The 27691-nt window shown below is 42.6% G+C and overlaps 2 protein-coding genes across 6 annotated transcripts in view; one reads left to right on the forward strand and one right to left on the reverse strand.

Annotated features, from left to right (window-relative positions):
• Positions 1 to 8058, reverse strand: part of CLEC16A (C-type lectin domain containing 16A) — a 73736-nt gene extending 65678 nt beyond the window's left edge. For 4 of the 5 annotated variants that reach the window (XM_061376072.1, XM_061376071.1, XM_061376074.1 and 1 more), the window contains exons 1-2: positions 7862 to 8058; positions 1113 to 1241 (exon numbers count right to left, since the gene is read on the reverse strand). In XM_061376072.1, coding sequence (XP_061232056.1) covers positions 1113 to 1241; positions 7862 to 7941 — 209 coding nt within the window. In that variant the 5' untranslated portion in view covers positions 7942 to 8058. The remainder of the gene's footprint in view (positions 1 to 1112; positions 1242 to 7861) is intronic. The other variant, XM_061376076.1, reaches the window with a different exon arrangement.
• Positions 8059 to 9900: 1842 nt separating this feature from the next.
• On the forward strand, positions 9901 to 27019 carry DEXI (Dexi homolog). Its single transcript, XM_061376111.1, has 2 exons — positions 9901 to 10870; positions 26373 to 27019. Exon 1 carries the CDS (start codon positions 10341 to 10343, stop codon positions 10620 to 10622), a length of 282 nt encoding a protein of 93 aa, XP_061232095.1. The 5' UTR covers positions 9901 to 10340; the 3' UTR covers positions 10623 to 10870; positions 26373 to 27019.
• Positions 27020 to 27691: the final 672 nt, after the last annotated feature.

Here is a 27691-nt window from a genome sequence, read left to right on the forward strand (position 1 = left end):
TCAAATTATGCAGAAAAGGAATGTCAAGAAATCAGGGGCTTCTTTATTTTTAGTATATGCAATTTATCAGGCAGCTTCGCGACCTCGCAATCATCGTTTTGAAGGGGGAGCTTCAAAATGAAGGTTACATTTTGCTCACTTGCCCCTTTTAAGCTAATACACTTTTTGCCTTCAACACTGTAGACCTTATTTGTAATCCACTTTAATTATTTTTCCCCCACACCAGAGGCAAGCATTTCATGGGTTACTGTACAATTCAAGCAGAAGTGGATACTTGCAGCATTTTAAACCAGAAATGAATGCAATTTTAAAAGAACAGTGTGGACTCTTTCCTACTAGGACATCACAAACATATCTATGTTGGGGTTTTTTTACCTTAACTGCAGAAAAACTTCCTAATTACTAAAATTCTCCCAAGCACAGAAGACAGTAAGGAATGTGATGAAGTTACAGCACAGGCATGAATAGTCAGAGTAAGTTAGTTTTCTGAACCCAATCATGTCGAAACCAACCACTCCCTAAATAAGCAATTAAAAACACAAACACCTTAGATTTACTTATCTCAATCACAAGTTGCCTTGATCAAAGAGCAAGCATCTTCAAGCAAACAGCCAAGCAATGGGTAATAATAAAGTCAGATTTGCAACTGTGAATGTTTGTTTTTAAGTTTTTCTATCATGCTATTGTATGAGAATTAAAATAAGATCTGAACAAAAGCTCTAAATATCATAGCTAGAATAAGATATCTATTCATAGTATCTTATATAAATTGAACAAATTGAAGTAATATGATATTAATAGATGTACTGAGAAAATCTGGGCCCTAAACCAGGCCTGATTTTGTATTTATACTGAAGATTTCAGAGTCAAACAAAAGCAGCACATGAAAGGGGCTCTGGACTTTGAATGCTTTTTTATTAAAAGTGGTACATTCTCTGTTTCTTTGTATTACAAGAATATGATCCTGCCTACCTGTCTATTACAGGACATAGCTTTGCACCTACATTCATGAAGTACAGCCTTGGAAGAGTCAGCCTTTTGAACTAGATCTCTATGCAATTTTCATCACTTTTCAAAAACAAACCAGAGTCAAAATTCTTTGGAATACTTACTCAAATACTGAGCTGTCATTCTGATCCCCCCATATAAGGATCTCTGTTATAGAACGAATAGTCTCTACCAGCAGGTTGCGGTTGTGATCTGTTACTGTTGTATTTTTAGTCAAAACATGATACATGTACCTAAAAGAAAAAAATAATCACAAGTATCAATGTGGCTATCCTGTCATTTTCACGTGCACCACATTTATCTTCAGTCACTGTAATTTAATATAGACACACATATACTATGCCTCATCATTGTACAACTTAAAAATCCTAAAATTCCCTTTACTATTGATGCAGAGAGAAAAGTAATTGTTAAACAGAGTATGTGCCAAATGAAACAAATCCATAACTAGCCAGTGTGAAAAGTGTAATTGTGTAAAGAGACACATGCAGATCCCACTAGAAAAGTTAGATCCTGACTCTTGTCTGCAGAGACAATTTACAGATTGACTCATGTCAACTTTATGGTCAATAATCAGGACTGTCAAAGGCTATTCATCTTGGCAAAGCTTAATCATCACATCTCTGGCCCTTCAAGCATGGAGCTACTGATAGGAAAGGCGGCAAACTCCAGCTTTACCATCTCAAAGTTTAAGGCTGCCCAGTGAAGTTTACAAAAGCGTATGTCTGATTTACACAGCGGACAGGAAGCTAAATAAAATTGGAAAGGCTTGTAAGTCTCAATTTCACTCAGTGAAGCAGATTTATTTTTTTCCTTCAAAATAAAATGTTATAAAGATTATTTCTTTTTGTCCTAAAAACAAAAGAGGGGATGCTAATAAAAGCACAACAATCACCACTGCTATTCTCCCTCTGTTTGATGTCTTTTTTTTTTTATTTACAGAGTAATAAAAAGGACAGATGAAAGAAAGGTGCACAGTTATGAAAGTCATTATTAAAAATAATTTCATGTTGAGAAACTGCATAAAATTAGAACTGCAAGTTTTTAGCTTACTAAACACAGATCATATATTGCTATACTGCAATCTGTCCAAATTTGTGGATAATTCTAAGTGTTCAGGACTATATGGGCAATAAATTCACAAGTTCTTGGGAAGGAAGAGAGATTTTTCCATACTATTAACCTTTCCATGAAAAGTGGAGCTAATAAAACTCCCAGGATCTATTTCTAGGAAAACAGCCTGAGTGTCCTGACTCTGGGGCAGCCTATTATTATTGTTCTGGATTCCATGAATGTTTGTTCTGTGATTCAGGCTGAAATTCTAGGAATCTTATTAGTAAGATGCAGGAGTTAAGCACCAGACCCAAAGACCTCAAGCAACCATTATGTAAAAGATAAAAACATCCATCTTGCCAAGCTACTATAGGGTTCCAGGAAACAGTGTGCATTTCTGACAGAAAATGCTGGGGTATCTCATTTAAGACTAAGTTTTAGATATTCAGGTCAAAACCAAACTTGAAATCACATTTCAAAAAAACAGTATTCCCATCAATCTGATGTACATTAGGAAAGTGAACCACTGCACAGGGCAAACATGCAGTTGGAGACTAAAATGCCATTTAACTGAACACGTGTATCAGGCTGTTCCAACTACTTATCAGACTTAAAAAGATAAAATAAGGTATTACCCAGTTTCAGAACCTTTTCCATGATTGAATTAATATTTTTTTAATCATTTTCTCAGTTTAGTTTAAATCTGCAAAATTTGGTTTGGGGAATCTTCAACGACTGAGCTGCCACTCAGTTGACCAAAGCTTCATGGGACTGGTTGCAAGACATAGGCCATCTTCATGAGCAATGCAGGAAGCAGAGGCTATTTCAGAGTTTATGTTGCTGTTACAGTAAAATGCTATATGCTTGCTAATGTTGGTACTGCTTAATCATGAAATACCAATTTTACTGCACAAGGACACTAAAAGGTAAACAAACCTCAGAATTTCACGTTAGTAAACTTGACATACCACATTCTCCCTTCCCTCCCCCCCAGAATCGGCAGTGTAATAAAGCCTACATCATATTAAAGTTGACCTACCACACAGAAGAGGAAGAAAAACAGAAGAGACTACAGGAGAGGCAAAAATACTGTCTTTTCATGCTTTTTCTTTCCAGTAAAGTTTTCTCTCCCTCTTCATGCTGTTTTTTCCCCTCATAAATCAATACTCATTTTCCAAATCCAGAACAGAAACTGCTAAGCTTGAAACCATTTTAGGAAAAGTTGATTTGTAGCTATATCCTACAGTCATAACTGCCTGATCACATGTTGTACTGTAACAGAAGTCATTAAACAGCAAGTCAAAGAGCACCTGCAAATCTCTAACTAATCGGAGGATCACAATTCAAGATTCCTTCTATGGAGACTGACAGTGTGATGGCTCACAGTAAAGATGTGAGAATTGAAGTGTGACCACCTGTGAGAATTCCCAGGGCTTTCTAAAAAAAGCAACCACCACACAAGGCCTGCAAAAGCTTCCCATTATGGCTCTATATGTACTGTCAGGACAGTGAACCAAAAAACAGAGCAAAAGCTAAGTCACTGCTCTGAGCATGCATCAGTTAATGGAACAGTGAACAGCTGAAGACAGGAGACAATTAAATCACAAAAGTTTGTTCCACAGCAATCTGTGTAGTAAGTATTTTTCCTGATAAAGTTATTAATACTACACTACTTCAATTATTTTAGCCTATTTATTTGAAGTAATATAAAAATTCTTGCATCTGTGAACATGTATTTCTCATTAATAAGTTACACTATGCAAATGTGGGAATACTGTTTACTCCAACAGCAGAACTGGGAATGGAAGCGGTGGAAAGAAATATGTGCTATTACTTCACCTCAGGAATCTATGGAACATAGGACATTTGAGATGCAAAAAGCAAGAAACATTTAATAGTCAGGAGCATATTAACTCCATATTAATTTACTTAATATCAATATTACTGCAAAGTTCCTTGATCTGCTGCACTTGGAGAAAGCCTGTGTTTCACTTTCAAGCTATTCCTTTAGTTAAAAATGTATGAGAAATCATGCACACGCTTGTTTCTCTCAGTAGACATGCAACATACCACATCTGAGAATATAAAGTATCAGACAGAAACAAGATTTTTATATTTACATAAATCCTTAAAGCCTATGCCTAAATGCTTATTATAAAAGGGTCAAGTTTGTGCTCCAGAATAGTAAACCCTCAAAAAGGAGGCTTTTGTGATCTCTCTATCTCAAAACTGGATTCAAACAAACAAAATCCTATCAAAAAATCAGCATAAAGGAAGCATCAAAGCACCTGATATCATCAAAATCTGTGAGAGATTTTGCCAGCAACTTAAGACAAACAAAATTCTGAACATTTTCATGTTCAAAGGGATAACATAAATCATGAATATAGAAAGTGTGTATTAATGAGCTTCCTATTTATTACTTACAAAAAAGCACTAGAACTGAGAAGAGTTTAGGAAGTCAAGCACTCAGAACACCCAGACTTAAACATAACATGCTTGCTTTTTCATGCTGCTTGTAACTATGCAGTCACATATTGTTCTTATAGAGGAAACTCAATTTATAGCATGGAGAGTACTGCAGGAAATGAGTCAACTGTGAAGCAGGTCTTCAATCATATGTGTTTATGGGCACTGCACCTGACCAAGTCATGAGAAATGTTCAGCATCCATCTCTAACGCTATAAAACCTTCTGTGCAATCAGTATGGAATTAAAATACCAAGTGTAGAAGCAATAATGGGAAGCACACTTGAACGTAACAACAGGGCTATGTAAAATACTTCTGAGACTGGGGGGGGGGGGAATGCATCTAGAAACAAAGATACTACTCCTAAACTCGAAAGCCTTTCACTTTAGCAGAAACACCAGAGGTATTACCAGATGAACTCCTCAGAAATGTTTAAGATATCACCACTTATATATGGGGGAACTGACATCAATCCTCTTCATCTGTTCCAATGCAAAGTCAAAGTTTATAGACAGAAGGGGAATTAAGATACCATTATGCTTTCAATAAATCCTCACCATGAATATGCTAAGGTTACACTACCCTCAACTAGGCTATATGAAAGACTTCCTGGTATTTTAACCATAGGTCACAGCTCCTAAGATGAGCTGCCGCAGAATCAGAGTACAGTGACTATCACAGCCAGCAGCTGTGTAAGAAATCCTGACCTACAGGAGAACTCCCAGCCTGCATGGAAAGGCAGACTAGCCTTGATGTATTTGCTTTTAGAACTGGAAACATATAATAAACAAAGCAGAGGGCTACATAAAGGCAGGGAAAACAGGGTTTCATTTTAAACTGCTGGATGTCAACTTTAAGAAGTGAATTTCAGCCTGGTTTCAAACAATCTAATGTAAAGATAAAAACGTAATTTCACACCATTTTCACAACATGTTAACATTGTTCTCGTTTTGAGAATATTTAGACTTTCTCCATTTATTGTTATTGACAATCCCTCAATTACTAACCAAAGGGAACAAAAATACCAAGTTCCCTGAAAAACAATGGTCAGAAGCACTCAGTGCGTAGTGACTGTTTCGCAGCCTCTCTAGACTGCAATTCAGCAACTACTAAAAGCTAGATTATACTGTAACTTTTAACTAGAGCAAGAGACTGTATCAGCAACTACTAAAAGCTAGATTATACTGTAACTTTTGACTAGACCAAGAGACTGTATCAAAACACTTAATGCAGCCTCATGATTTTCTTCCAACCAACCCATTCTATAGCATACTTGCAGAAGGAAGTATTCCTGTAAGGATAGACTGGGCTAATTTCACTCTTGCAACATAGCCTATTTCACTTTTTATAGGCTAAACTAACCTGTAATAGGTTGGTGCATTCTACTCAACTCATTCACATGGAACACAACATGGTGGTTTGAGATGAGAATGCAGAAAGCTCACAGACTTTGTTTCATGACCCCAAAACAAAGGTTCTTTGCTCTTTTTCCTTCTGTTGCTTTACCCACTTTGACTGCTACCTTAGAAAACCCCTAAATTTCACTTTACCAGTAGGTAGCTACCGTTGCTGTTAACATGTAGCTGCAAACTGAAATTAATACAACATAAAGAAACACTTAAAATATACAGTCTAAACAAATCAAAGGTCTTGGGTGTCCTTTACTTACTACCATTTCAGAATTTATGATTAAAGAAATCACATGCAAAAGAAGCAAACAAACAAAAGCTAGCATTTTAGTAGAGAACGCTATACTTCATTCTGAGACAAGAAGTCAGCCACAAGCAACAATACCTATGGCCTAAGTCCCTTTTACTGCAAATGAAAGTATCACTTTTTTCGACCCTTTGGGAACCCAAGAGAACATATGATCACATTTTTCTTGCCTGAAAGATTCTAACATCCGAAAGTCTCCCCCTCACCTGCCTACTTTTTCTGAACAAACTCAGTTGCTTCAAATTTCACTGTGCATCAGCACTCTTGCTCTACCTTAAAGTGTAACATCAAAACCATATAGACCTAAAACTCCACGAGCAATGAGTAGTATCCAGTGACTAACCCTTGTATGTTAAATAAAACATTCCTATGTTTATATCCAAATATGACTTTTTCCCTTTTTCCTGCAATGCCAGATCATGTTGATGTACTAGTCTGACCTACCATGCTTCAAAATGACCTTCTGCAGTGCTACTGCATCATCAGTTTTGTACTTATGGACTTGATTTCCCCGTCTTTGGTAAAAACTAACGCATTTCAATTAGTCTTGAAGGCTTTGAACATTTTTCTAGTTGAAGACAAGTATCAGAATCTGTAAATCACCTTGACAAAGTTAACTGCAAGATTCAAAACTTGTAAACTACCAGCCACTTACTTCTCAATGAGCTGTGTGTTCACATTGATTTGATTTAGAAATGCTTCCTCTCTCAGCAACCTCCTTTTCTTTTTCAGTAGAAAAAGCAGCTATAGCAGGGAATCCTACTTTTCTCACAATAGCAGAAGGCTTGAAATGGAATATGGAATGTTTTATCCCTCCCCATCCTTCCAACTGTCCTGTGGCAGAACTAGAGAAAAACACTATTCCACACTCTGCAGACAGCAGTAACACAGGGCTGTCAGCCTCCACAGATGAACGTTAGGATCCTCCAGCTCAAAAGCTGTACTTCTGTGCCAGCTCCTGAGCCCTCCAACCAGGGCAGGTCCCTGGACCTGCAAAACCACCAACCTGACTACCATGAATCACTGCTGACTGCTAAAATGTACACACCCCTCAGAACGTTTGTATTGTACTGTACAGGATGGGATCAGGCTCCTTGCTTCCCTATCTTTGCCACTACCAGGAAACAAAGTTCTCCCTCCTGAGGAATGTGCTATGTCCTGTATTTATCACCTCTCACACGCTACTCTGCTGAATGAGTTTGTGACATTATTAAAATAAAAAATCACACAAGTGCCGCAGCCCTGAGCATAGCATGGCATCAAGAAACTGCGTCTGCCCTGAGGACATTCTGGGACGACGAGGCAGGTTTCCGTGAGAAAAACACCAACCCGCACCGCTCAGAGCCTGCTCTTGGGGCTGCTCAGCTGAACCGCTTCAGGTGAACAGCGCCGGGAGCGCCCCGGCCGACTTCCGCGCCACTTCTCCCCCAGCCCTGCTGCGAAGCCATCTCTGAGGTAAAGCCCTGCCCCAAGCAGCTCCGCCACCCCGTACCCTCCGAGGCCCTCAGAGCCGGAGACAGCCGTCCGGCCCCGGCTCCCTGCCACAGCGGTCACGCGCCCCCAGGCTCCCCCTCCCCTCACAGCTGCCCCAAGCCCGCGTCGGCCTCGCGCTTACTTGAGGTGATCCAAGGAGTGGATGCTGCGGGCGGCCTTCCCGTGACCGCCGCCCACCCAGCTGCGGGAGCGGCCGAACATGCTGGCAGCGAAAGATTACTGCACCCGCAGGGCTCTAGTACTTCATGGCCCCAGGGAGAAGGACGGGCAAGGACTGAACGACGCCCGACCAGACCGACATCACGAAGAAGTCCGAGCCGCAGCAGACACCAGCAGCATGGCGCATGCGCCAGAGGGGCACGCTGGGACTCGGCGAGCCCCGGCGGCTCCGCGCGGACTGCAGATCCCAGCAGGCACTGCGGCGCTGCCGCTGCTCGTCAACCGGGCACGGTTTGTTAGTGTAGGAACAAACACATAACCACCGGAATGGTTATACAAGGTGCTTTATTGCAGCGCTGGGAAACCAGGGGTACGCACCCAAACCTGGTTTCCACCTTGCCACATCGCGTTCGCAATTTATACACATTTAGCACGGGTTACAACATTAGCTAATGCATATGCATTAAGGATTGCCACATCATAAATGTTACGACATCAGCCTCTTCTACGCTTGCGCAGCCCCTTCTGGTGGTCGTTCCGATGAAGGAGTCCTCCTCAGGTTGTTCTCTTCACCTTTCCCTTACTGGGACATATCCCAACCCTTGTGTAGATGCTAGCATTTTCTTATCAGATTCTGGTATGCTCTTCTGGCTACCTCATGCATAGGTTCTACTTGGGTATAGTCTCCAGTACATACTTTTCTAAATCCACCCATGAATCCACCCGTACACCTTTCACCATATATGGTTATGCTATGAAGACTACCATTGCAACACTGGTTACAGAGCAGCCGTGATACAAAACTGCAAAGTTACAAAATTTTATAATATACAAAATCCCACTATTAATTTATAAATTTCTCAAACAATCATTTCTACTACTTTATGCAATTGTTTTATCATAAAAACTTCGCCCTTTTCCACCAGCGCGAGCTCAGCTACGGCCGCGCCTTTCCTCGCTTGGCGGAGCCAGCAGTTCCCGCAAGCACCCGCTCTCAGGGACACCCGGACTGTGGGAGGGCGTCCACCGGGGCCCGACACCCAGCTGCAAAGGAAACTGGGAAGTCCCCGGGAAGCGCAGCGCTTCCTCCTTTCCTGTCGGGATTACCACAGAGCAGCGCCGCCGCGGATCAACTCAGGGTGAACCATGTGACGGGGTGGCGCGGGGCCTTCTCGGGCGCCGTGTTGGAGAGGTGCCCCTCAGCCCCCCGCGCGGCAGTGGCGGGCCGGCTCCGTGAGGCTGTGAGGAGTCGGGCGCGGTAAGGTGTACCGCAGGCCGCGTTTAGCCCGCACAACACAACAGCGTTTCAGCGCGCCTTTGTGCCCCACAGGCGCGGTGACCTGAGGTGAACGTGGCCCCCAGCATTCGCTGTGCGCCCTCGGGATCCTGCGGGCAGCGTTGCCGCGGCCCATGCCGCCGTGCAGAGCTGCGGGGCACGACGAGAAGTGGCTGCTGGCGCTGCCTTCGCCTAAGTTCCTCCAGTAATGCTCGTATACTTTTGAACCAGCTTGAAAACAAACTTAATCGAAGCGGGATGAAGAGACCATTAATGACCGTCTTGGTCTGCCCTTACAATTACTACTTTAACTGGATAAAGAAACTAAACCTAGTACAGCTGAGGAGTTTGTCAGCCACTGTCAAGATAGCCTTCAGGTTTAACCCTGCCTTTGGCAGGACGTGGATACAGGTAAAGCCTTAATCAGCAAAGAAACGCCCCCACCGAGGCCCCCGGGACAGAGAACAGCTTCCAGGGGCACAGAAACACCCCAAATCTGCCCCCACCCTCCGGCTGCGGCGGGTGCGGGGAAGGAGGCTGGGGTCGGGTACCGAACGACGCTTCCAACTGGCCAGACCGACGCGCCGGCCTCTAGGCAGGCGGAGCGGGACCCGGCGGAAGTGGCGGTTCCCTGGAGGCCGTCAGCCCCGCCGCGAGCCGGCTGTGCTGCGGCGGGATGCGGCGCGGGTGAGGGTCAAGCAGCAGCAGTGGGAGGTGAGGAGCGGGCAGAAGTGGGTGCTGCCGCGCAGGCCGGGGCTGGCGGCTCGCTGAGGGCAGCAAATGCTCAGCGGGAGCGCGCTTGCGGGCCCCTTCCGCAAAGTTTGCGGGCGGGCGGAGGAGGAGAGCCGCGGCGGGACTGCAGCAGCCGCGCTGGAGATGCCCCTGCGGAGCCTCCTGCCAGCGGCGGGGCTGCGGCAGCGGAGCTGAAGCCGCGCTGGCCACCTGCCTGCGGGGGCTCCTCCGGGGAAGGAGGGGACCGACCGGGGCGCTCTGCGGCTGTGCCGCCTCAGCGGGGCTCGCCTCTTCCCCGGCTCCGGATCCAGCTCCGGCCCTGGTGTTTTGCCCTTCTCCGTCACCGGGTCTGCGGAGTGCGGTCCTCCGCTCCCTGCTCCTCCCCCGGGCTAGCCGGGCAGGTTGGTGTCAGCGCCGGAGCCCCCACGGCTGCATGCCCGCCGCGGTCTCGGCACGTCTGGATTCGCTGGAGTCCCTGGCCTTCCATGCGCTGCTGGTGCTGCCCTATATGTTTTACGTGGGCTTATTCTTTGTCAACGTGCTGATCCTGTACTATGCCTTCCTGATGGAGTACATCGTTCTCAATGTAGGCATCGTCTTCCTGCCCGAGGATATGGACCAGGCTCTGGTGGATCTGGGGGTGTTATCTGACCCTGGCTCAGTGCTCTACGAGACGGACAGCGAGATGGATGTCTTTGATGGGTACTTGGAGTGACGCCCCGGGGCGCTCCGAAGCGACTGACTGCGGGGTGACGCCGTCCGGCCCGGGACTGGGGCTGGGTGTCCCGCCATGGCCGCAGATAGGGAACCGCCGCGGCCCCGGGATACCCTCGCTGCGGCTCCGCTCCTTCTGCAGCATGTTCCCCTCCAGTTCCGCTTCCCCTCAGCCCCGGGGCAGGGGCGGGGGCCGGGACCCACTGCCACCGGGCAGGGCCGCGGGCACGCCGAGGACTCGCCGGGGAAGTAAGTCATTTACTCGATCTCGTTCTGGCAGTGGGGAGTTCGGCCCGCCCTGCCCGCCATCAGGGCTGGGGGCAGCCCTTCCAAGGACGGCGGAGGACAGGGGCAGGGAGCGGGCCCTGCGCCGGGACACGCACCGCCGCAGCCGCCAACGAGCGTGAACTCTGCGGGCCGGGGCCAGGAGCCGAGGCCGGGGCTTGTCTGGAGCTCTGCTGGCTGGGGCCGGGGCTGGCGCTCTGAGGGCAGGCTTTGGGCTGCCCCCTGCGCTCCCGCCACCCTGCTTCCGCCGCACCACCGTCCAAGGCCCGCTCCTTGTCCTCTGCGGCGAGGCGAGGGGAATGTCTTTTTCTAAGGCCCGATATCCACAGTTGTGAGCCACTGCAGCTCTTATGCTCGGTGTTACCTTTACAGCTGGTAAAGAACTTCGCTGCTCCACTCTTGAAAGCAGCTCGGAACGTAACTGAGCATCCAGGCTAATGTTTATTAAAATTCAAAGCCCATAATCGAAACAGAAAGACATCTCAATCAGGTGCCCTTTAAAACCTCTGTCTTGGATAATAAGAAACCTACCCAGCTCTGGCTTCTTCTCATGATAATCCTAGCAGGAGGGCTTGCTTGATCAATTTATTGTTGTAGTTTTGAGTGATCCTAAAACTCTGGAAATGTTGTAAGGATTTAACATTTTAAAACATAGAAATGCAGTTGGGAAGAAAATCACTATTTCTAGCTAGGACTTTCTGTGCCAAATGTATGTTCACGAAAACATTCACAGTTTAAATTAAAATGTGTTAGCAAATCTGTCAGTAGAATTTCTAGCAAAATATTGCCTATAAGTTTGAAAACCGGATCAGGATATGTGTTTATTTTCAATTTGAAATTATGGAAATAGGAAATTCTGTTTCAAGGTTGTAAACATAACCTTGGTGAATATACTATACAAATACCGTATAGCTATCAAATGATTTTCATCTGACTTCTAATTAAAAAACAAAACCAGAACCCCAGTACCAAAACCCAACAAACAAACCTTCCCTGGCCTTCATACGGATTAAAACTACTTCCTAAGTATTTCTATTCACATTCCGTATAAAGCAGCAGTAGCTGATTTTGGTCAGTAGTTCAGAGGGAAATGTGGAAATTTTATTATTGGAGTAGCATTAATTGGACAAACAGCCGAACAAAGTTTTGTCAAAAGCACATGGAACATAACAAATGCTCTATATTCCAGGGAAGAAATTAATAAAAATTAATGGAACTTAAGCAAAATCTTTGCTGCAAAAAATCCCTTTCTCCAAATCTTAATTACTCCAACACCATTCTAATGCAGGCATTAACATTTATTTTAATCTTTTTTTTTTTTTTTTTGCTGACTAGGATTTGTCATGATGAGTTGCATCTAGTTTTCAGGAAGACCCAAGGAGAAAAACAGACATAATTTTCCTCAGTGGATTTTTCCTACTACGTGAACACATAGTTTAGCAGAGCATAAGGCCTGAACACAGTTCTGTTCAGTATAAATAGGTTTCTTAATTTTTTCCCTCATATTAATGGGATAAGCAGCTCTGCAAACTTCTTGATATTCTAACTACAAAACCATATCACCTCTACATGGAGAAATCAAAATGCAGAGGTGTTTACAAAGTTCAGGAGTTCTGGTTTATATCCACCTTGAGGTAATGGAGCGTTGCACACTTCACAGCTCCAGCACTGATCATTTAATTTGGAAGTGGTCATGTTAGTGGTGGTTGCCACTGAGAATCAAACCACAAATGCCTAAAGTTACATCAGTTATTAGGGAGCAAAAAAATGCACTATTACTGTGCTTTGTCTATTTATATATTTAATGATATTTGTGTATGCAGCAGCCAGGCCACAAACTGCATAATTATATAGCTACCAGGCAATGACAACATGTCACCATGAAAAGGGATTTGTGTTAATATCCTGGTTACAGGTTTCTTCACTATTCCATGCCATTCCTCCTCACCAATATCCTAGGAAGGCAGGCAGAAGCACCCTATTTTGGAGCTGTGTTTTCTGCTTTGGGAGCAGAAGGCAGGCACTGAAAGAGAAGATTTAAACCCCTGTTGTGCCTAGCCTGTAGTGCCCTAAGTTCTGTACTAAGTTCTTTATTGTACCGAGTGTCAACACAGACTGCCCACCTGACCTTTTCACTTGGACCCAGATGGGCTTAGCATTCACAAGAACTTGTGGGAAGAATGGGTCTCAGATGAGAATCTAGCCAGCAGAGATGAGAAATCCATAGGCATATGCTTGGTGTTAAATGTAAGAGGAGTGTTCTTCATGTGACTCACCAGTGATTACTGAGAACAACTAAAAAGCTGTGATTAGCCTTAGCTGAAACCTTGCAGTGTGCTCCTTGCAATGATGCCTTGCACCCAGGAGGCGAGTGGCAGCATGACAGGAAGACAAAGGGGGGAAATCCCAAGAGGGGATTCAGCAAATGTGGATAGGCTAATTGAGATGTAAAAATAAGAGAGCACATGGACCAGAAAAGCTCTGTTCTCTCTTGCAGCAAACCCCTCTCTTGCGCTGACAGAACTCAACAGAAGCAAAATTAGGTTCTGGGCATAACTGGTGGCAGAGATTGAAGGTAGACAACTAAGGAGATGAAAGAAGCTTCCTGTCCTGTTCAGATGGAGAGACCCATCTGTGTGAACTGAGCATAACTGAGCTTGCTCATGTAATCTACTGTTTTAGTGTGAGTGTACCAGGTTCCCTATTATATTTTAAGTCCCCTGGAATAAGGTGATCCAACTGTTATCCTTGAACTTTATTAAAATCAGATGTGACTCATCACCAAGTATTCTAATCAGAAAGAAAATGAGCAAAAGTAATCAGTAATGAAGACTGAATAGGAAATACTAGATTTGTTTAATCTTACAGTATAAGCATTATCTATATTTTTCATCAATGTGATTTATGATAAACATCTTCAGTGAGCAGAATTTAGAACTCAAAATCTTGTGACTCAGAACTTTTGCTGAATGCCAGCACCTAAGTCCTGAATCAGACATAGCTTTACTCACTAGCTCATCAGTACAGTGCCGATCAGAAACGTAGGCTCAGTGTCTATGAGAGACAGCATGGCCTAGTGGAGAGGGAAGTAAGCATGCTGGACTCCTTCCTGTGTCTGCTACTGGTGGCTGCTGTGAGCTTAACTTGTGCCTCTGATCCATCTCTCTAAAATGGAAGTGCCATGTGAAGGAACGAATCAGAAGAATGTTATCACTAGAAGTGACAGGATACACATAAGTGTGTCAGAATACACCTTCTGACTTCTTCCCTTTCAGACTTTGAGTCAGTCAGCTAGTTTGTATGAGTTAGAGTAACAACAGGCTTAAGAGTAATAGCTGTGTTTTTTAGAACTGTTTTGAATTCTTAATAGAAGTGCTCAAACTCACCTGATAGCTCTTTTAAAGAGACTTTTGTACTATGACTCTTCTTAACTGGAATTCCATCTTAGATGGAGAGAAGACAAAATCATAGTTAACTAATAAACTGTCTATACAGACTCATTAACCACAGCCACGGACAGTCCTAAGGGATTTCCTACCAAATGCATTCATCTGTGTAATGCAAATTTTCCAAAAGCTGTTGTTAGTAACATGAAATGAGGCATAGAATATAGAGACACGTTCCATTTAGGATAGAAATAGTTCAGGCCTTAGTATTTCATGTGTTAAAAGCCCCAGCCACATGTAATTTTAAAGAAAGATAATTAAAAAATAGTAATCAGTGGTTCTTCCTTACAAAAAATGAAGCTTACTATAATCAACTTGCTTCAATAGGAGGCAATAGCCAGTTACCAGTTTTAAGCTGCCAAAGGAATTAAGAAATGAATCTGTTTTAATTCTTCATGTTTGTTTCCTCTGAAGGAGTGATGCTGTATTTCAGCTAGCAAATGGCAATCCTAAGATAGAAGAAAAGAGCAATCTGGAGACACTTAGTTTGTGTATTTGGCCAGTCCAACTCTTGGCATTTGACCCTTTCTAATGATTCTAGTTTATATGGAATACAACTGTGTCAGAGAATTAAATAGGACACAGAAGTGGCCAAGTTTTTCCTGTTCTTCAAGAAAATTGTCAAACTGTCTTTTGCCAGCTGAAGTTTAGTACTTTGGCTACAAACCTGGGGGAAGAAATTAGTTAAATAGTTTGAATGATGCTCTCTGAGAACACAAACATGTTTCTAATATATGTGATAAAAAGCATGTAGACTAATAGCAGCCATATATGAAAGATAACAGTATAATAGGAAATTATGAAGTGCACTGAGAGATCCGTGGCAGGTACAAGCTCTAGTGCAGTGAATGCCATGAACTCCAGCAGGAAGCCAGGAAACAGCAAGCAGACAATGTCAGGATGTGAAATAGAGCCACAGTGTTTCCTTTGGTTCAGCCTCAGTTGTGAAGAGCAGTAACTTCACAGACAATTAACAAAAATACCATGAGTGAGTTTCTTCTTCCAGTGCTGGAGTTAGGCTGTAATAGCCCTACCATTAAATACAGCAATCTTTTAGGCTACTAGAAAACCATAGTTTGGAGATTTTAAAAATACTTGCTACCTTTTCATTTCCCGGTGTTTTTTTTAATTCTGTTAAAAAATAGACTTACATGAAACTTGAAGACTTTTAATCAGCTGACTAGAAAGGCAAAATTGAATATCCTGGCCAATCGTATCTTTCACACCCCATTTAATATCTGCCACTACAAATTACAATCTTAGACTAGCAGCCCTACAGCAGTATTTGGAACTTCCATTAGAAAGCTTTATACTTTAATTTGGAGGCCCACTATGTTCTGCAATGCTATTTTTAAGCCAGCCTAAAATTAGATTTACAATGCGGAATAGCAACAATTCCCCTTAACTGCCTGCTGTAGATCAGAGTTTTTAAATCAACTTGGAAAGCACTCTGATAAACACCAAATGAGTAACCTGTTCAGCTGCTATTTCCCCTTCTCTTGTTCTAAGTGTGAGAGACAGGATTTTGAGCACATGATTACTGTTAGCAGAGTGCTGTAGCTGATAGACATTTGACAGAAATACCTCACTGAACACAAATGTGCTTGTTTCTGGCCTAGCATCTACAGTAAGTGACACACAAGAACATACAGAATGTCAGGATGAGTCAGACCACTCTCAGCCAGTGCTGTGTTCCGCCACTGACAGCAGCAGAGGATGCTCTCCAGGAGAGTGCATGATCCTGACCAAAATCTGCAGCCTGTTCTCTTTGTACTTCTCAGAATCCACAATGGTGGAACAGGGAATGTTAGAGGGCACATTGCTGCCCAGCCCTTTTGCAGATGTTTCCTGAACCTGCCTCCTTTTGCCCATTGCGTTTTGTGAAATCCTTCCAGAGTTCCTTGCTGTCAGTACGGCATCTGAGTACCTGAAAGAGCCTACTTTCTGCAGTCTGGAAGGAAGATCTCTCCATTCACTCACTTCTCTGGGTCACTAATAGTGATGTTGAGTAGAAGCTGGTCCCTGGTATGGCTGCTACCGACTTCTTTCCTCCTAAGCCTTATTCTCCACCTCCAATCTTTCAGTCTGCTTTCAGTCCATAGTGATTCGGAGAAAACTCCAGGAACAAACTTGCCAACAAAGTTTTCAAGCTGACAAGCAGGTATTCTTTATTGCGGCGCCGGGAGACACAGGGGATAAATCCTCCTAACATGTGTCCCTGTATTGCTATACAAGCCATCCTTATATAGTCCCTGGGCATACATACATATTCATGAGGCTACGTATGGATTACATCATTTTCCAGAGAGTTCCCCGCATGCGTACAGAATTGTGGTGGTGGTCTCTGAAGGTCGTTTACTTCTTCCAACAATCTTCATCACTTCTGGCAGCCTTTGAAACATGCGCAGTAGATGCTTATACCAGTTTAATTGGTTCGTTAGCACCAGAGACATAATAATCCTCCAATCCTCCTACTTATCAGTTAGTTTAACTGTAGCCCATCCTGGACACCTCCAGTTCCCAGATACTCCTTATCCCTGTGTCCTGTTCTTCTAGACTGTTTTTCTTAAAACTAGGCCAACTATAACGATTTATCTTGTGAGAATTCTCAGTATGTTCTCTAGTTGTACTCTATTTTTTTTCTCTATGTATCATGCACCTCAGTAATTTTCCATTGCTACTGTTACAAAGCCATCAAACTTAACATTACTTAAAATTACTTATAAAAGTTTCTGTATCCCATTTTGTGATTTTGTGCCCCTTTGTCTCAAATTCCCCCCTTTTTCTGTCCTTTTGCAAATTCTTTTGCAACATTTTACATATTACCATTACCATCAAAAGTCTTTTTGAAATAATTTCCCGTTTCTACCTGGTGCTTAGTTTCATTCCGTTTCCATTCTTTGTAATTTATCATAGACCGTTTACAATACCAGAGGGAACATTGTATCATACCACAAGTAATCAATATTTAAATAATTAACACCAATATTCCTGCAACCAGTTGCCTCAACCAGGAGAGATTGGGTAACCATGAAGTTAAGTTTTTCCATGTTTCTTCAAAACCCCAGGAGGTGTCATCCATGGCCATTTCATGAAATATCTTAGTTTGTTTCCAAATTTCCTCCAGATCTGTTTCAATTCTGCTACTTTAGTCTGTATAGGAACAACAGCTTTTATTGATTATAGAAGAAACCCCTTTTTGTGATGCCAGTAACATGTCTAGAGTCATTCAGTTTTGTAATATCACCTTAGATAGGCTAGTTATCTCTTGTTGTTCTGCCTGGATTATATCGATGTTTTTACTTTCCATTTCCCCTATGGTTGCCGAGATATTTACAATTGCCTTCTCTAATTCACTTACTGCCAAAGATGGAATTAGCCCTTTTACAAAACTGTGAAATGAGTTGTGCCGTTCAATAATGTGGTTAAACCCTCACTTAATTCGTTTAGCAAAACTTCTAATCCAGGTCCTGGAAGGGTACCTGTTGGTAATAGTAAAATTGGGTATTACAGCAGCTAAGGTGCATGCCCCCTTCCAGTTGGGGGTAGAATCTCATAAGCATTTTTCCACATAATCAATACCATCCTTTCCCTTTAGGAACGGGCCATCACTGAACTACGATACCATCTATGTTAATTGTATGATTGCAATTTGAATGGTGACCTACATCTGTGGCATTTAAACAAGCCTGATCTCCTACCCTGGTTTCTGATGTAATACATCTTTGTGCACAGGTGTAGTATTTATTACCTGGGTTAGGATTGACTATTTCAAATGTTAACCTTTCCTTCGAATACAGATTGCTAGTGTTCACCCACAAACTTGTCCATGAGACAGTGTTAGGAATTGGAACTCCAATTAATGGGAGATCCAGGCTTTCTCCTGATTTAGGCAACTGTGCACACACCCAACAGTCACTATGATTAAAACATTAGTAACATTCTGCACTAATTTCAGGTATAAATTCTGGTCCCAAGCTTGTGCGCCAGTTATTATGAGAGTCCAAATTATGACTGACACAATTTCATACTCAAGGGTACTGAAGGTTCGATCCACCATGTCTTCTCTGGCTCTGGTGCTTTCTTTATTCTTGAATAATGTGCCCAAGCAGGTTGTTCCTTTATCTTCACTGCTGTAAAGGTGATCAATAATATCTGGTACGGTCTGCTCCACTTCTCCTGTAGAGGATCTCCTGAAAAATTCTTAGCATAAACCCAGTCTCCAGATCTGAAAGGGTGAATTGGATAATCCAAACCTCTGGCTCTTTTCCCTATTATCTCTTCCAATTGTTTTCCCAGATTGATCAGAAACTGTTGGAGATAGCCTTCTCCCACTTCCTGAAGACTTTCTCCTTTAAACTGGGACTGATACAGTCTTCCATACAAAATCTCAAATGGGCTAACCTCTTCTTTTGACCGGGGTCTAGTTCGAATTCTTAATAAAGCCAGTGGTAATGCCTGGTACCAATATAAATTCGTTTCCTGACATATTTTACTAATTTGTTGTTTAATCAGATGGTTTATCTTTTCTACTTGCCCACTGGCCTGAGGCCTATATGGAACATGCAGTTGCCAATCAGTTTCTAATTTTTTGCTAATTTCTTGTAACAATTTTGCACTAAAGTGCGAGTCTCGGTCAGAAGAAATTGCCTCTGGTACCCCAAAATGATCTTATTATCTTGTTAAATAATATTTTAATCACTTGTTTTGCATTATTTATTCTGTAAGGGAATGCTTCTGGCCAGCCTGAAAAAGTATCCGTTAACACCCATAAATATCGATAACCACCCCTTTTTTTTTTTTTTTTTTTTTTTGGTAATTCAGAAAAATCTATTTGCCACTGCTGTCCGGATAACTTCCTCTCCCAATTGTCCCAGTTTGATTTCTATTTTCAGTCTTAGGATTATTCTTAAGACATAGCTGACATTGTTTTGTCACTAATTGAACTGTGGTGTATAGATTTGTTTGTCTAAATATTTATGCAAAGAGTTGCTACCCCAATGAGTTTTATTTTGTTCTTCCTGAGCTAACATCCAGAGCTGGTTATAGGGGATTACAATTCGCCCACCAGGTATTTGAGCCCAACCCTCTATTTTCCTGTCCCTTTAGATCCTCAATCAATTTTCTGTCCTCTTTTGAATATCTAGGTTTAGATTTTTCAATTGTTAGTTTGCCATCAGGGATTAAGGACATGATTTGAAATTGTTCAGTTGCTGGCCAAATTATTTCCAATTTCTTGATCAGAGCCACCTCGTTGATGCCCTTTACAGTACATAACAGCTACTTCTTCAGGTAGCTGAACAGCTTCCAGTAATTGTAGAATTTCTGTAGCATGGTTAATCTGTTTCCCTTGTGTGTTCAAAGGTCCACATTCTTTCCAGATAGCACCATGGACATGGACCACACCAAATGCATATTTAGAATCAGTCCTAATATTTATCCTTTTATCTTTAGCCGGTTCCAGGGCTCTTATTAATGCTATTATTTTTGACTTCTGGGCAGAGGTGTTACCAGGTGAAGGTTTAGATTTTTTATTTTTTTTATTTTTTTTTTTTTTTTCCCTGTGAAGTGGTGGTAATGGCATATCCTGCCTTTCATTTACCATTTTTCATGAAGCTACTACCATCAGTAAACCAAGAATCAGCATCTTCCAGAGGTTTTTCTTTCAAGTCTGGTCGGCTCGAATATACAGCCTCTATGGTGGTCAAGCAGTCGTGTGTTAGTGGTTCTGTCGATTGTTCCTGCAAAAGGATGCTGGATTCACAACATTAGTGACCACAATTTCTGTATCATCCTGTTCTACAGTGGTGGCCTGGTATTTAAAAAAACGTGAAGGAGATAACCTCCTTTCTGCTCCAGGACTACTGATACCACATGGGACACTAGTACAGTAATCTTTTGTCCCAAAGTAAATTTGCAAGCCTCTTTAATATTTGTGATAACTGCTGCCATAGCTTTTAGGCATCTGGGCCATCCTTTGCTCGCTTCATCCAGCTGTTTTGAAAAATAGGCCACTGCCCTTCTGTAGGGTCCTAGTTTTTGAGCAAGGACCCCCAAAGCTATTCCTTGTTCTTCACAGGAATATAGCCAAAACTATTTAGTCACATCCAGGAGTCACAGAGCTGCAGTTCTCATTAGCTCTGTTTTTAAATTTCTAGAAACCCCCTCTGCTGTATCAGTCCATTCTAGAGACTGAGAGTTTCCTTTCAACAGTTCATATAGTGGTCTTACCAGAACACCATAATCATGGATCCAAAGTCTGCACCATCCAGTCATTCCCAGGGATGTCCGGAGCTCCTTGACGGTCAATGGTCTTGGAGTCTGGCAAATGGCTTCTTTTCTAGCAGTTCCAAGTTGTCTCTGTCCTCCTGTTATTTCATATTCTAGGTAGGAAACTTGGGTTTGGGTTAGTTGGGCCTTTTGTCTGGATACCTGATAAACCATTCAGTCCCAGAAAATTTAACAATTCCACTGTCCACTTGATACATTCTTCCTTTGTTTCTGTAGCAATTAACAGGTCATCCACATATTGTAACAGAGTCCCGTTTGAGTAGGTGGCTTCCATGATTCTAGTTCTCATGCTAGCTGATTTCCAAAAATTGCCGGACTGTTTTTTTTTTTAACCCTTTAGGTAATACTGTCCAAGTTAATTGAGTTTCCCTTCCTCTGTCAGGATTTTCCCATTTGAAAGCCAGTAATTGTGGCTTTCTTTGGCCAATGGTAAGCAAAAGAAAGTGTCTTTTAAATCCAGGACGGCAAACCATTTTTGATTATTATTCAATTTAGTCAATCAGTCATACGAATTAACTCCTACTGGACGTATATCCTCTGCAATTCTGTTGATTGCCCTGAGATCATGAACCAATCTGCAACTTTTCTCATCATATTTCTTTACTGTCCAGATAGAAGTATTATATTCCAATTCACATTCAATTAATAATCTATATTTTAAAATTTATCAATTTTTTTTATTCCTTTTGATCTTCTAATTTTAAGGGATACTGTTTTATTCTAATTGGGTAGGCCTCCCTTTTTATTTCCACTATAACAGGCAAAGCATTTTTCGCCTTACCTGGAACTTCAGGTGCCCATACTCCCACATACACCTGATTAAGGATTTCTTCTATTTCAGGGAGGTCCTCCTTTTTGCTTTTCTGTTGAATTAAACTCAAAACTGCAATTAATTGTTTTTAACTCTGAATTCCATTTTGCCTTCTTTAAATGTTGCTTCTCGCCCTAACAAAGATTTTAGAGAATTTGGCATGCATAAAAATTTATGCATTCCGATTTGTTTTCCCAATTTGTACTTTAAAGGTTCCAAAAAGAATGCCTTTTTTTTTTTTTCCTCTTTTCCTTGGTGGCCAGTAGCTCCCACATCTGTAACGAATTCTTTTCTCTCTTATTTAACACCAAATAAGTTACTCCTGTATCCACTAAAATTCCACTTTATTTCCCCTAGTTCATAGTCTTAATGTAACCAGTGGATCTGCTAGGGTATATTCCCCAGGTCCCCGTCAGTTTAGTTCCAGTTCAGTCACCGGAGCCACTCCATGGCACTGCCCTCCCCAGGCAGTCTCACTTCCAGCGTCCAAAACCCCCCATAGCACGCACACCGGTCCGGTCCCACAGAAGAGAAGAGCCCACTCCCCCACCTCCTGCAGACATCCCTCCTCCCACGCTCAAACACAGGAGCTGCTCGATCTCCCCTCCTTTCCCCCTTGGTTTTCCTTTTTTTTTTTTTTCTTTTTCTCACAGCGGCTCCCCCTGCTCTGCAGGGCCTGCAGGTGCCTGCCTCTGCAACGGCACTTCTGGTTTAACCCCTTCTTAACTCTGAATGTGGATGTGCCGCTTGTTGCCAGTGACAGAAATCTCTTCCTCCTTATCAATATCAGATAGGACAGAGGCAGAGGGTGCTCCTCTCGGAGGTACCTGTAGTACGTGATTTTCCACCCTATCTTCCTGATTACTGTTTTTTAACTTTAAACATCTTTCCCCAATATCAGAGGCTGAGCATCTCCAGCGTAACTTTCAGTTTTTCCCTGTCCTTTTCCAAAGCCAAAATTAAGGAATCTGGCGGAGCTATATTAATTTTGCATTCAGTCTGTCACTCCGTGTGATTTCTTAAAGTGAAAAACATATCTGCATACATTACTTCATCCCATTTTCCTTGCCCCCTTAAAACAACATTAATTGTAACACTGTATTATAGTTCAGAGTTCCAATTTTAGGCCATTTTTCCTGATCTTCCAAAGTATACAAAGGCCACCATTGGTTACAATATTTTACCAATATTTTCTTATTTACCAAGCCCCCAGGAGACCCTCCAAGTTCTTTCCAGTGTGCCAAAAGGCACCCAAAAGGATTCTTTTTCAAGATCTCTTCACTCTGCTAGATTTTCCATTATCAATCTCACATTTACACACACACAGACGGGATCCCCAGACATACTCCACACAGTTACAACACTTGAGACAAAGACAGAGACTTAAATTCAACCAAACAAACAACAGTTAATAACACAGTTATAACATCCTGTCACCAGTACCAGAATCGCAAGACCAAAATCATTACTGTAACAAGCCACAAAATAGGCGAATACCAGTAGAATCAAAAGCAATACTTCCTAACCCTTATAGCTCAGACCATATTGTAACATTAATAGGGGGGTTTCCTTGAACCCTTTATAGTTGACCAACCTGTCAGTGTCCCAGGAAGGATGAGACCCTTGTGTCCAACCAGCCTGTCTGCATCCCACTGTGGGAACCATACTGAACAGCCCACTGTATCAGAGGGTGATTCTACTAACCTATTCAGGGACCCCCGCTGACAGCATCACTGAATAAAATCCTTTATGGGCTGTTGATAGCACACTGGACCCAAAACCATTTCCACAAGACACCCCCCTGTGTCTTGTAGGACCTAAATCACAAGATGCCCCCTGCTTAGTTATAACAGTCTGTCACTGATACCAAAACCACAAGACCAAAATCCTTAATATAACAAGCCACAAAATAAATCAAATACCAGTAAAATCCAAAACCTTTTTCTGCAAGACACCCCCTGCGTCTTGCAGGACCCAAACCACAAGAAGCCCCTTCTTCCTTTGGGTGTATACCAGTAAAATCCAAAACCTTTTCTGCAAGACACCCCCTGTGTCCTGCAGGACCCAAACCACAAGAAGCCCCCTGCTTCCTTTGGGTGTATACCAGTAAAATCCAAAACCTTTTTCTGCAAGACACCCCCTGTGTCTTGCAGGACCCAAACCACAAGAAGCCCCCTGCTTCTTGTGGGTGTATACCAAAGGGACGCTAGCAGCCGGGTATACACCTTTACCCACGAGATTTCTTATCTCGATTTACGGAAGGCTTCCAAACCATGCGTACGCTTACCAAACCAATTTACCAAGCCAATTTACCAAACCAATTTACCAAACTGAGGTGCCCCCTGCACCTTACAGACTATACAAAAAAAAAAAGAATACCTTTTATGAGATGGTCTTTGTCTGCTCCCGCAGCGATCCGAATGAGTTGAGGGGTCCCTCCGGGAAAAATTCCCGAGGGCCCTAGGGAGCCCTGTCCTCAGCGGGTCCTGCAGCCGAGCAGAGAGGGTCCCATCTGGGTCGCCAAACTGATTCGGAGAAAACTCCAGGAACAAACTTGCCAACAAAGTTTTCAAGCTGACAAGCAGGTATTCTTTATTGCGACGCCGGGAGACACAGGGGATAAATCCTCCTAACGTGTGTCCCTGTATTGCTATACAAGCCACCCTTATATAGTCCCTGGGCATACATACATATTCATGAGGCTACGTATGGATTACATCATTTTCCAGAGAGTTCCCCGCATGCGTACAGAATTGTGGTGGTGGTCTCTGAGGGTCGTTTACTTCTTCCAACAATCTTCATCACTTCTGGCAGCCTTTGAAACATGCGCAGTAGATGCTTATACCAGTTTAATTGGTTCGTTAGCACCAGAGACATAATAATCCTCCTATCCTCCTACTTATCAGTTAGTTTAACTGTAGCCCATCCTGGACACCTGCAGTTCCCAGATACCCCTTATCCCTGTGTCCTGTTCTTCTAGGCTGTTTTTTTCTTAAAGCTATGTCAACTATAACGATTTATCTTGTGAGAATTCTCAGTATGTTCTCTAGCTGTACTCTCTCTCTCTATTTTTCTCTATGTATCCTGCACCTCAGTAATTTTCCATTGCTACTGTTACAAAGCCATCAAATTTAACACTACTTAAAATTACTTATAAAAGTTTCTATATCCCATTTTGTGATTTTGTGCCCCTTTGTCTCAATAGGAGTCACTCTTTCAGTCTGCTTTCCCCCAGTACTGTGTCAACCTGTTCGCTTTTGGCTCCCTTTAACACTCTTGTTCACGATGCCGCATTCCTCAGTCTCTTCATTCTCATGCAGAATGTGACCGTCATATTTCATTCTTCATTCAGACTTCTTGTAGACTCTGTTATACCCTCTGTACCCAAAATGGTGGCAGCTGTCCTGCCTCAGGGCCCCGTGTGCCAGACACCCTGGCATACGATCTGCTGAGCCTCTGCTCCAGACAAAGCAGAAGAACAGGAGGGAGGCTGTGTTGTGCCATCAGCCCAGCGAGAGCCTTTTCACAGAGCTACAGATCTGTTAGCAGGTCTGTTATTGCTGTACCACAAACTCTCTTCCATTATACAACCAGATTAGCTCCCTTCCCATGCAGGGTCCCCTGCCTTCCCACACTGTGCAGGAGGCCTGTCATACCTACAGAGTGGAAGGAGGGAAGAGCTGTCCTTCAAAGACACACAGTGCAGATGATCTCCTGAGCTGCAGGCAGCCTAGGGACCTGCTCTTGGTTTTCTTTACCTCAACTCTTCAACACAGATTCATCCCCAGGCAACCATCCCTTCTCAGAGCCACACCATTTTATGTTATGTTAATTACTCATCTGTAAGATCACAATACCAATCCAGGGGTAGGGGAAGATAGATTTAGATTAGACACTAGGAAGAAGTCCTTCCCTGTGAGGGTGCTGAGTTGCTGGCACAGGGTTCCCAGAAAAGCTGTGGCTGCCCCATCCTGGCAGTGTTGAAGGCCAGATTGGATGGGGCTTGGAGCAACGTGGTTGAGTGGAAGGTGTCCCTGCCTCTAGCAGGGGGCTGGAACTGAATGAGCTTTAAGGTATCTTCCAACCCAAACCATCCTATCATTCTGTGATTCAAATGGATAAAGTCACTAGTGCCCATCACTTTCATAATCCGCAGCTGTAGTTCTACTTAAAGAAGGCTCCTCAGGCCTTATGTTTACCTCTGATGATAGTAAAAAAATAACTTCTTAATAGCCACCGGATACTTTGATCCAGTCAAGGCAAATTAGGTAAACTGGGATAAAGCAATTATAACAGGCATTGATTCTTGTCAGTAAGAGCAAGAATTTACATGTTATTTAACTGTACTTACCAGTGGCTCCAAAATGCTTTGAACAAAGTGACTCCAAAGAAGAGAAAGTGACCAAAATCAGACAGTGTCAAACATAGGCAGTATTTAACTAACACAATTACACAAATAATAACAAGAGTCTTAATGAACAGTATCTGGCTGAGAAAATGTAGCCAGTTCAAAAATCAGTTTTTATAGGCCTGATTTATCAAACCTAGCATGAAATAGGCTGTCCCACTGTATGTCACAGCTGGTTGTAATCTCTTAAAGGCAGTCCTTATAATTGATTTGATGGCCTGTGTTTGACAGCTTCTTATATGCACATGCTAACATCTTCATGCCTCTGTTAAAATTACAGTAAGGACTAGTGTGCCCTCTCATGAATGGAAACTGTTACTTTGATTTCCCTGAAATGCAATTCTCACAGAATTATTATCCATATTCACAGGAGGTTTTGTTGTGGTGGGTTTTGTTGGTTTTTTTTAAGAATTCAACAGCATGGTGCTATATCTAACCTACACACTGACTTCTCTGTTCATTTTTAAGTATAGAGGGTTACTCTGCATTTATGTGTTCTCTTTTAAACAGATTCATTAAACACCTGAAATGGATTATGACCAGGTGCATGGGTCAAATCATGGAAAGAAATTATACTCTGAAATGTGGAGATGAAAAGACGGACAAGGGGACAAGAAGAGTTGTCATTAGACCTTGTCAGTGGTGACTTTTCTCCATGGTCATTTCCTCTTGAGTGTGCAGTAACCACAGTGATTCATGCACCATACTTGGCTTCATAGGTAATTCTGGAATGGACTGTATGAACAAATAATATAAGCTATGTTCTATTATAACAGAAAATCAAGATGTTACTCAGAGTCGATAAACTTTTGAATAAATACCATGTTACCCAGACATGCTCTACATACTGCTTAAGCAACTGTTACAATCACACACTGAAACTCTACCAGCCAGTAGTTCAAAGACAGTGCTTTCTCAGGGGACAATCATCAGGAGTGACTGCAGGGAGTGTCTGTTCAGGGCAGCATTACGGAAAGAACTGTGCTAGTAAGATATTTTATTTAAATTGTGAGTTTTGACATAGATCAGAGAGTGAATTTTATATAAGTCAGATGAATTCGTTATCTAACACGAGACACTTTGCAGATTGTTTAAGTTCCTATGTACAGATGCGAAAGCAATACAATAAAGACTGACCTTTTCCATGAAAAAGTTAAGCAGTCATGTGTTGGAGTTGTTCTTTTTCAGTTTGATCAGAAACTAACAGAAATAGGCTTTCCAGGAAAAGTACCTGCAAATAGCCCCAGGTTGTTGAGATGCCCAGTGTGTAGGGAATCCTTCTCAGGAGCAAGTGTTTAAATCAGACCTCAATTCTGATTTTCATAACTGCAGTTGGTAAGCCAAGTCGATGCATCAAGAACATTTCAGATAAATCAGAAATGGAAACATTTCCCTGAACTCTGCGTTATGTCTGTCCCGTGCAGTCTATGTCTCTACCATCTGCTCCCAGCTCAGGCTTTCAGTTCCAGACAGATGGTGTCATAAGTCTCTTGACAGCCAGTATGAGGGAACAAGGGGGAGATGGCTCAGATCCTTCTTGAGGCAATGACAAAGAAACTTGCATATCAAAATCTTTTTTCCTGATACTCTCAGTTTGTTGCACTCAAATGGCATTTTTTAACTCCTACTGCAGTAGAAATTAGCTCCCAGTCCCCATAGTTCTGTGCTCCAAATGCAATTTCCAGCTGCTCCTGCAAGTGGTGAAGCACTGTCATTGAACTGAGTAGATTTTCTCTAAGATAGGTCCCATTAGAAACAATTTGGGGTCTTAAAACACTGACAAGTGCTTTGTTCCATACAATCCCTGTCCTGCAAGTCCTGGATGAAGT

The sequence above is a fragment of the Neopsephotus bourkii genome, unplaced genomic scaffold, assembly GCF_033783945.1.
Source record: "Neopsephotus bourkii isolate Nb327-2 ecotype Australia unplaced genomic scaffold, CSIRO-AGI_Nbou_v1 NB_1706, whole genome shotgun sequence".
In the NCBI taxonomy this organism is placed as follows: Eukaryota; Metazoa; Chordata; class Aves; order Psittaciformes; family Psittacidae; genus Neopsephotus; species Neopsephotus bourkii.

Excerpts from the sequence above, each read along its gene's own strand:
- DEXI (XM_061376111.1), top strand. The coding sequence starts at position 10,341 with ATGCCCGCCGCGGTCTCGGCACGTCTGGATTCGCTGGAGTCCCTGGCC.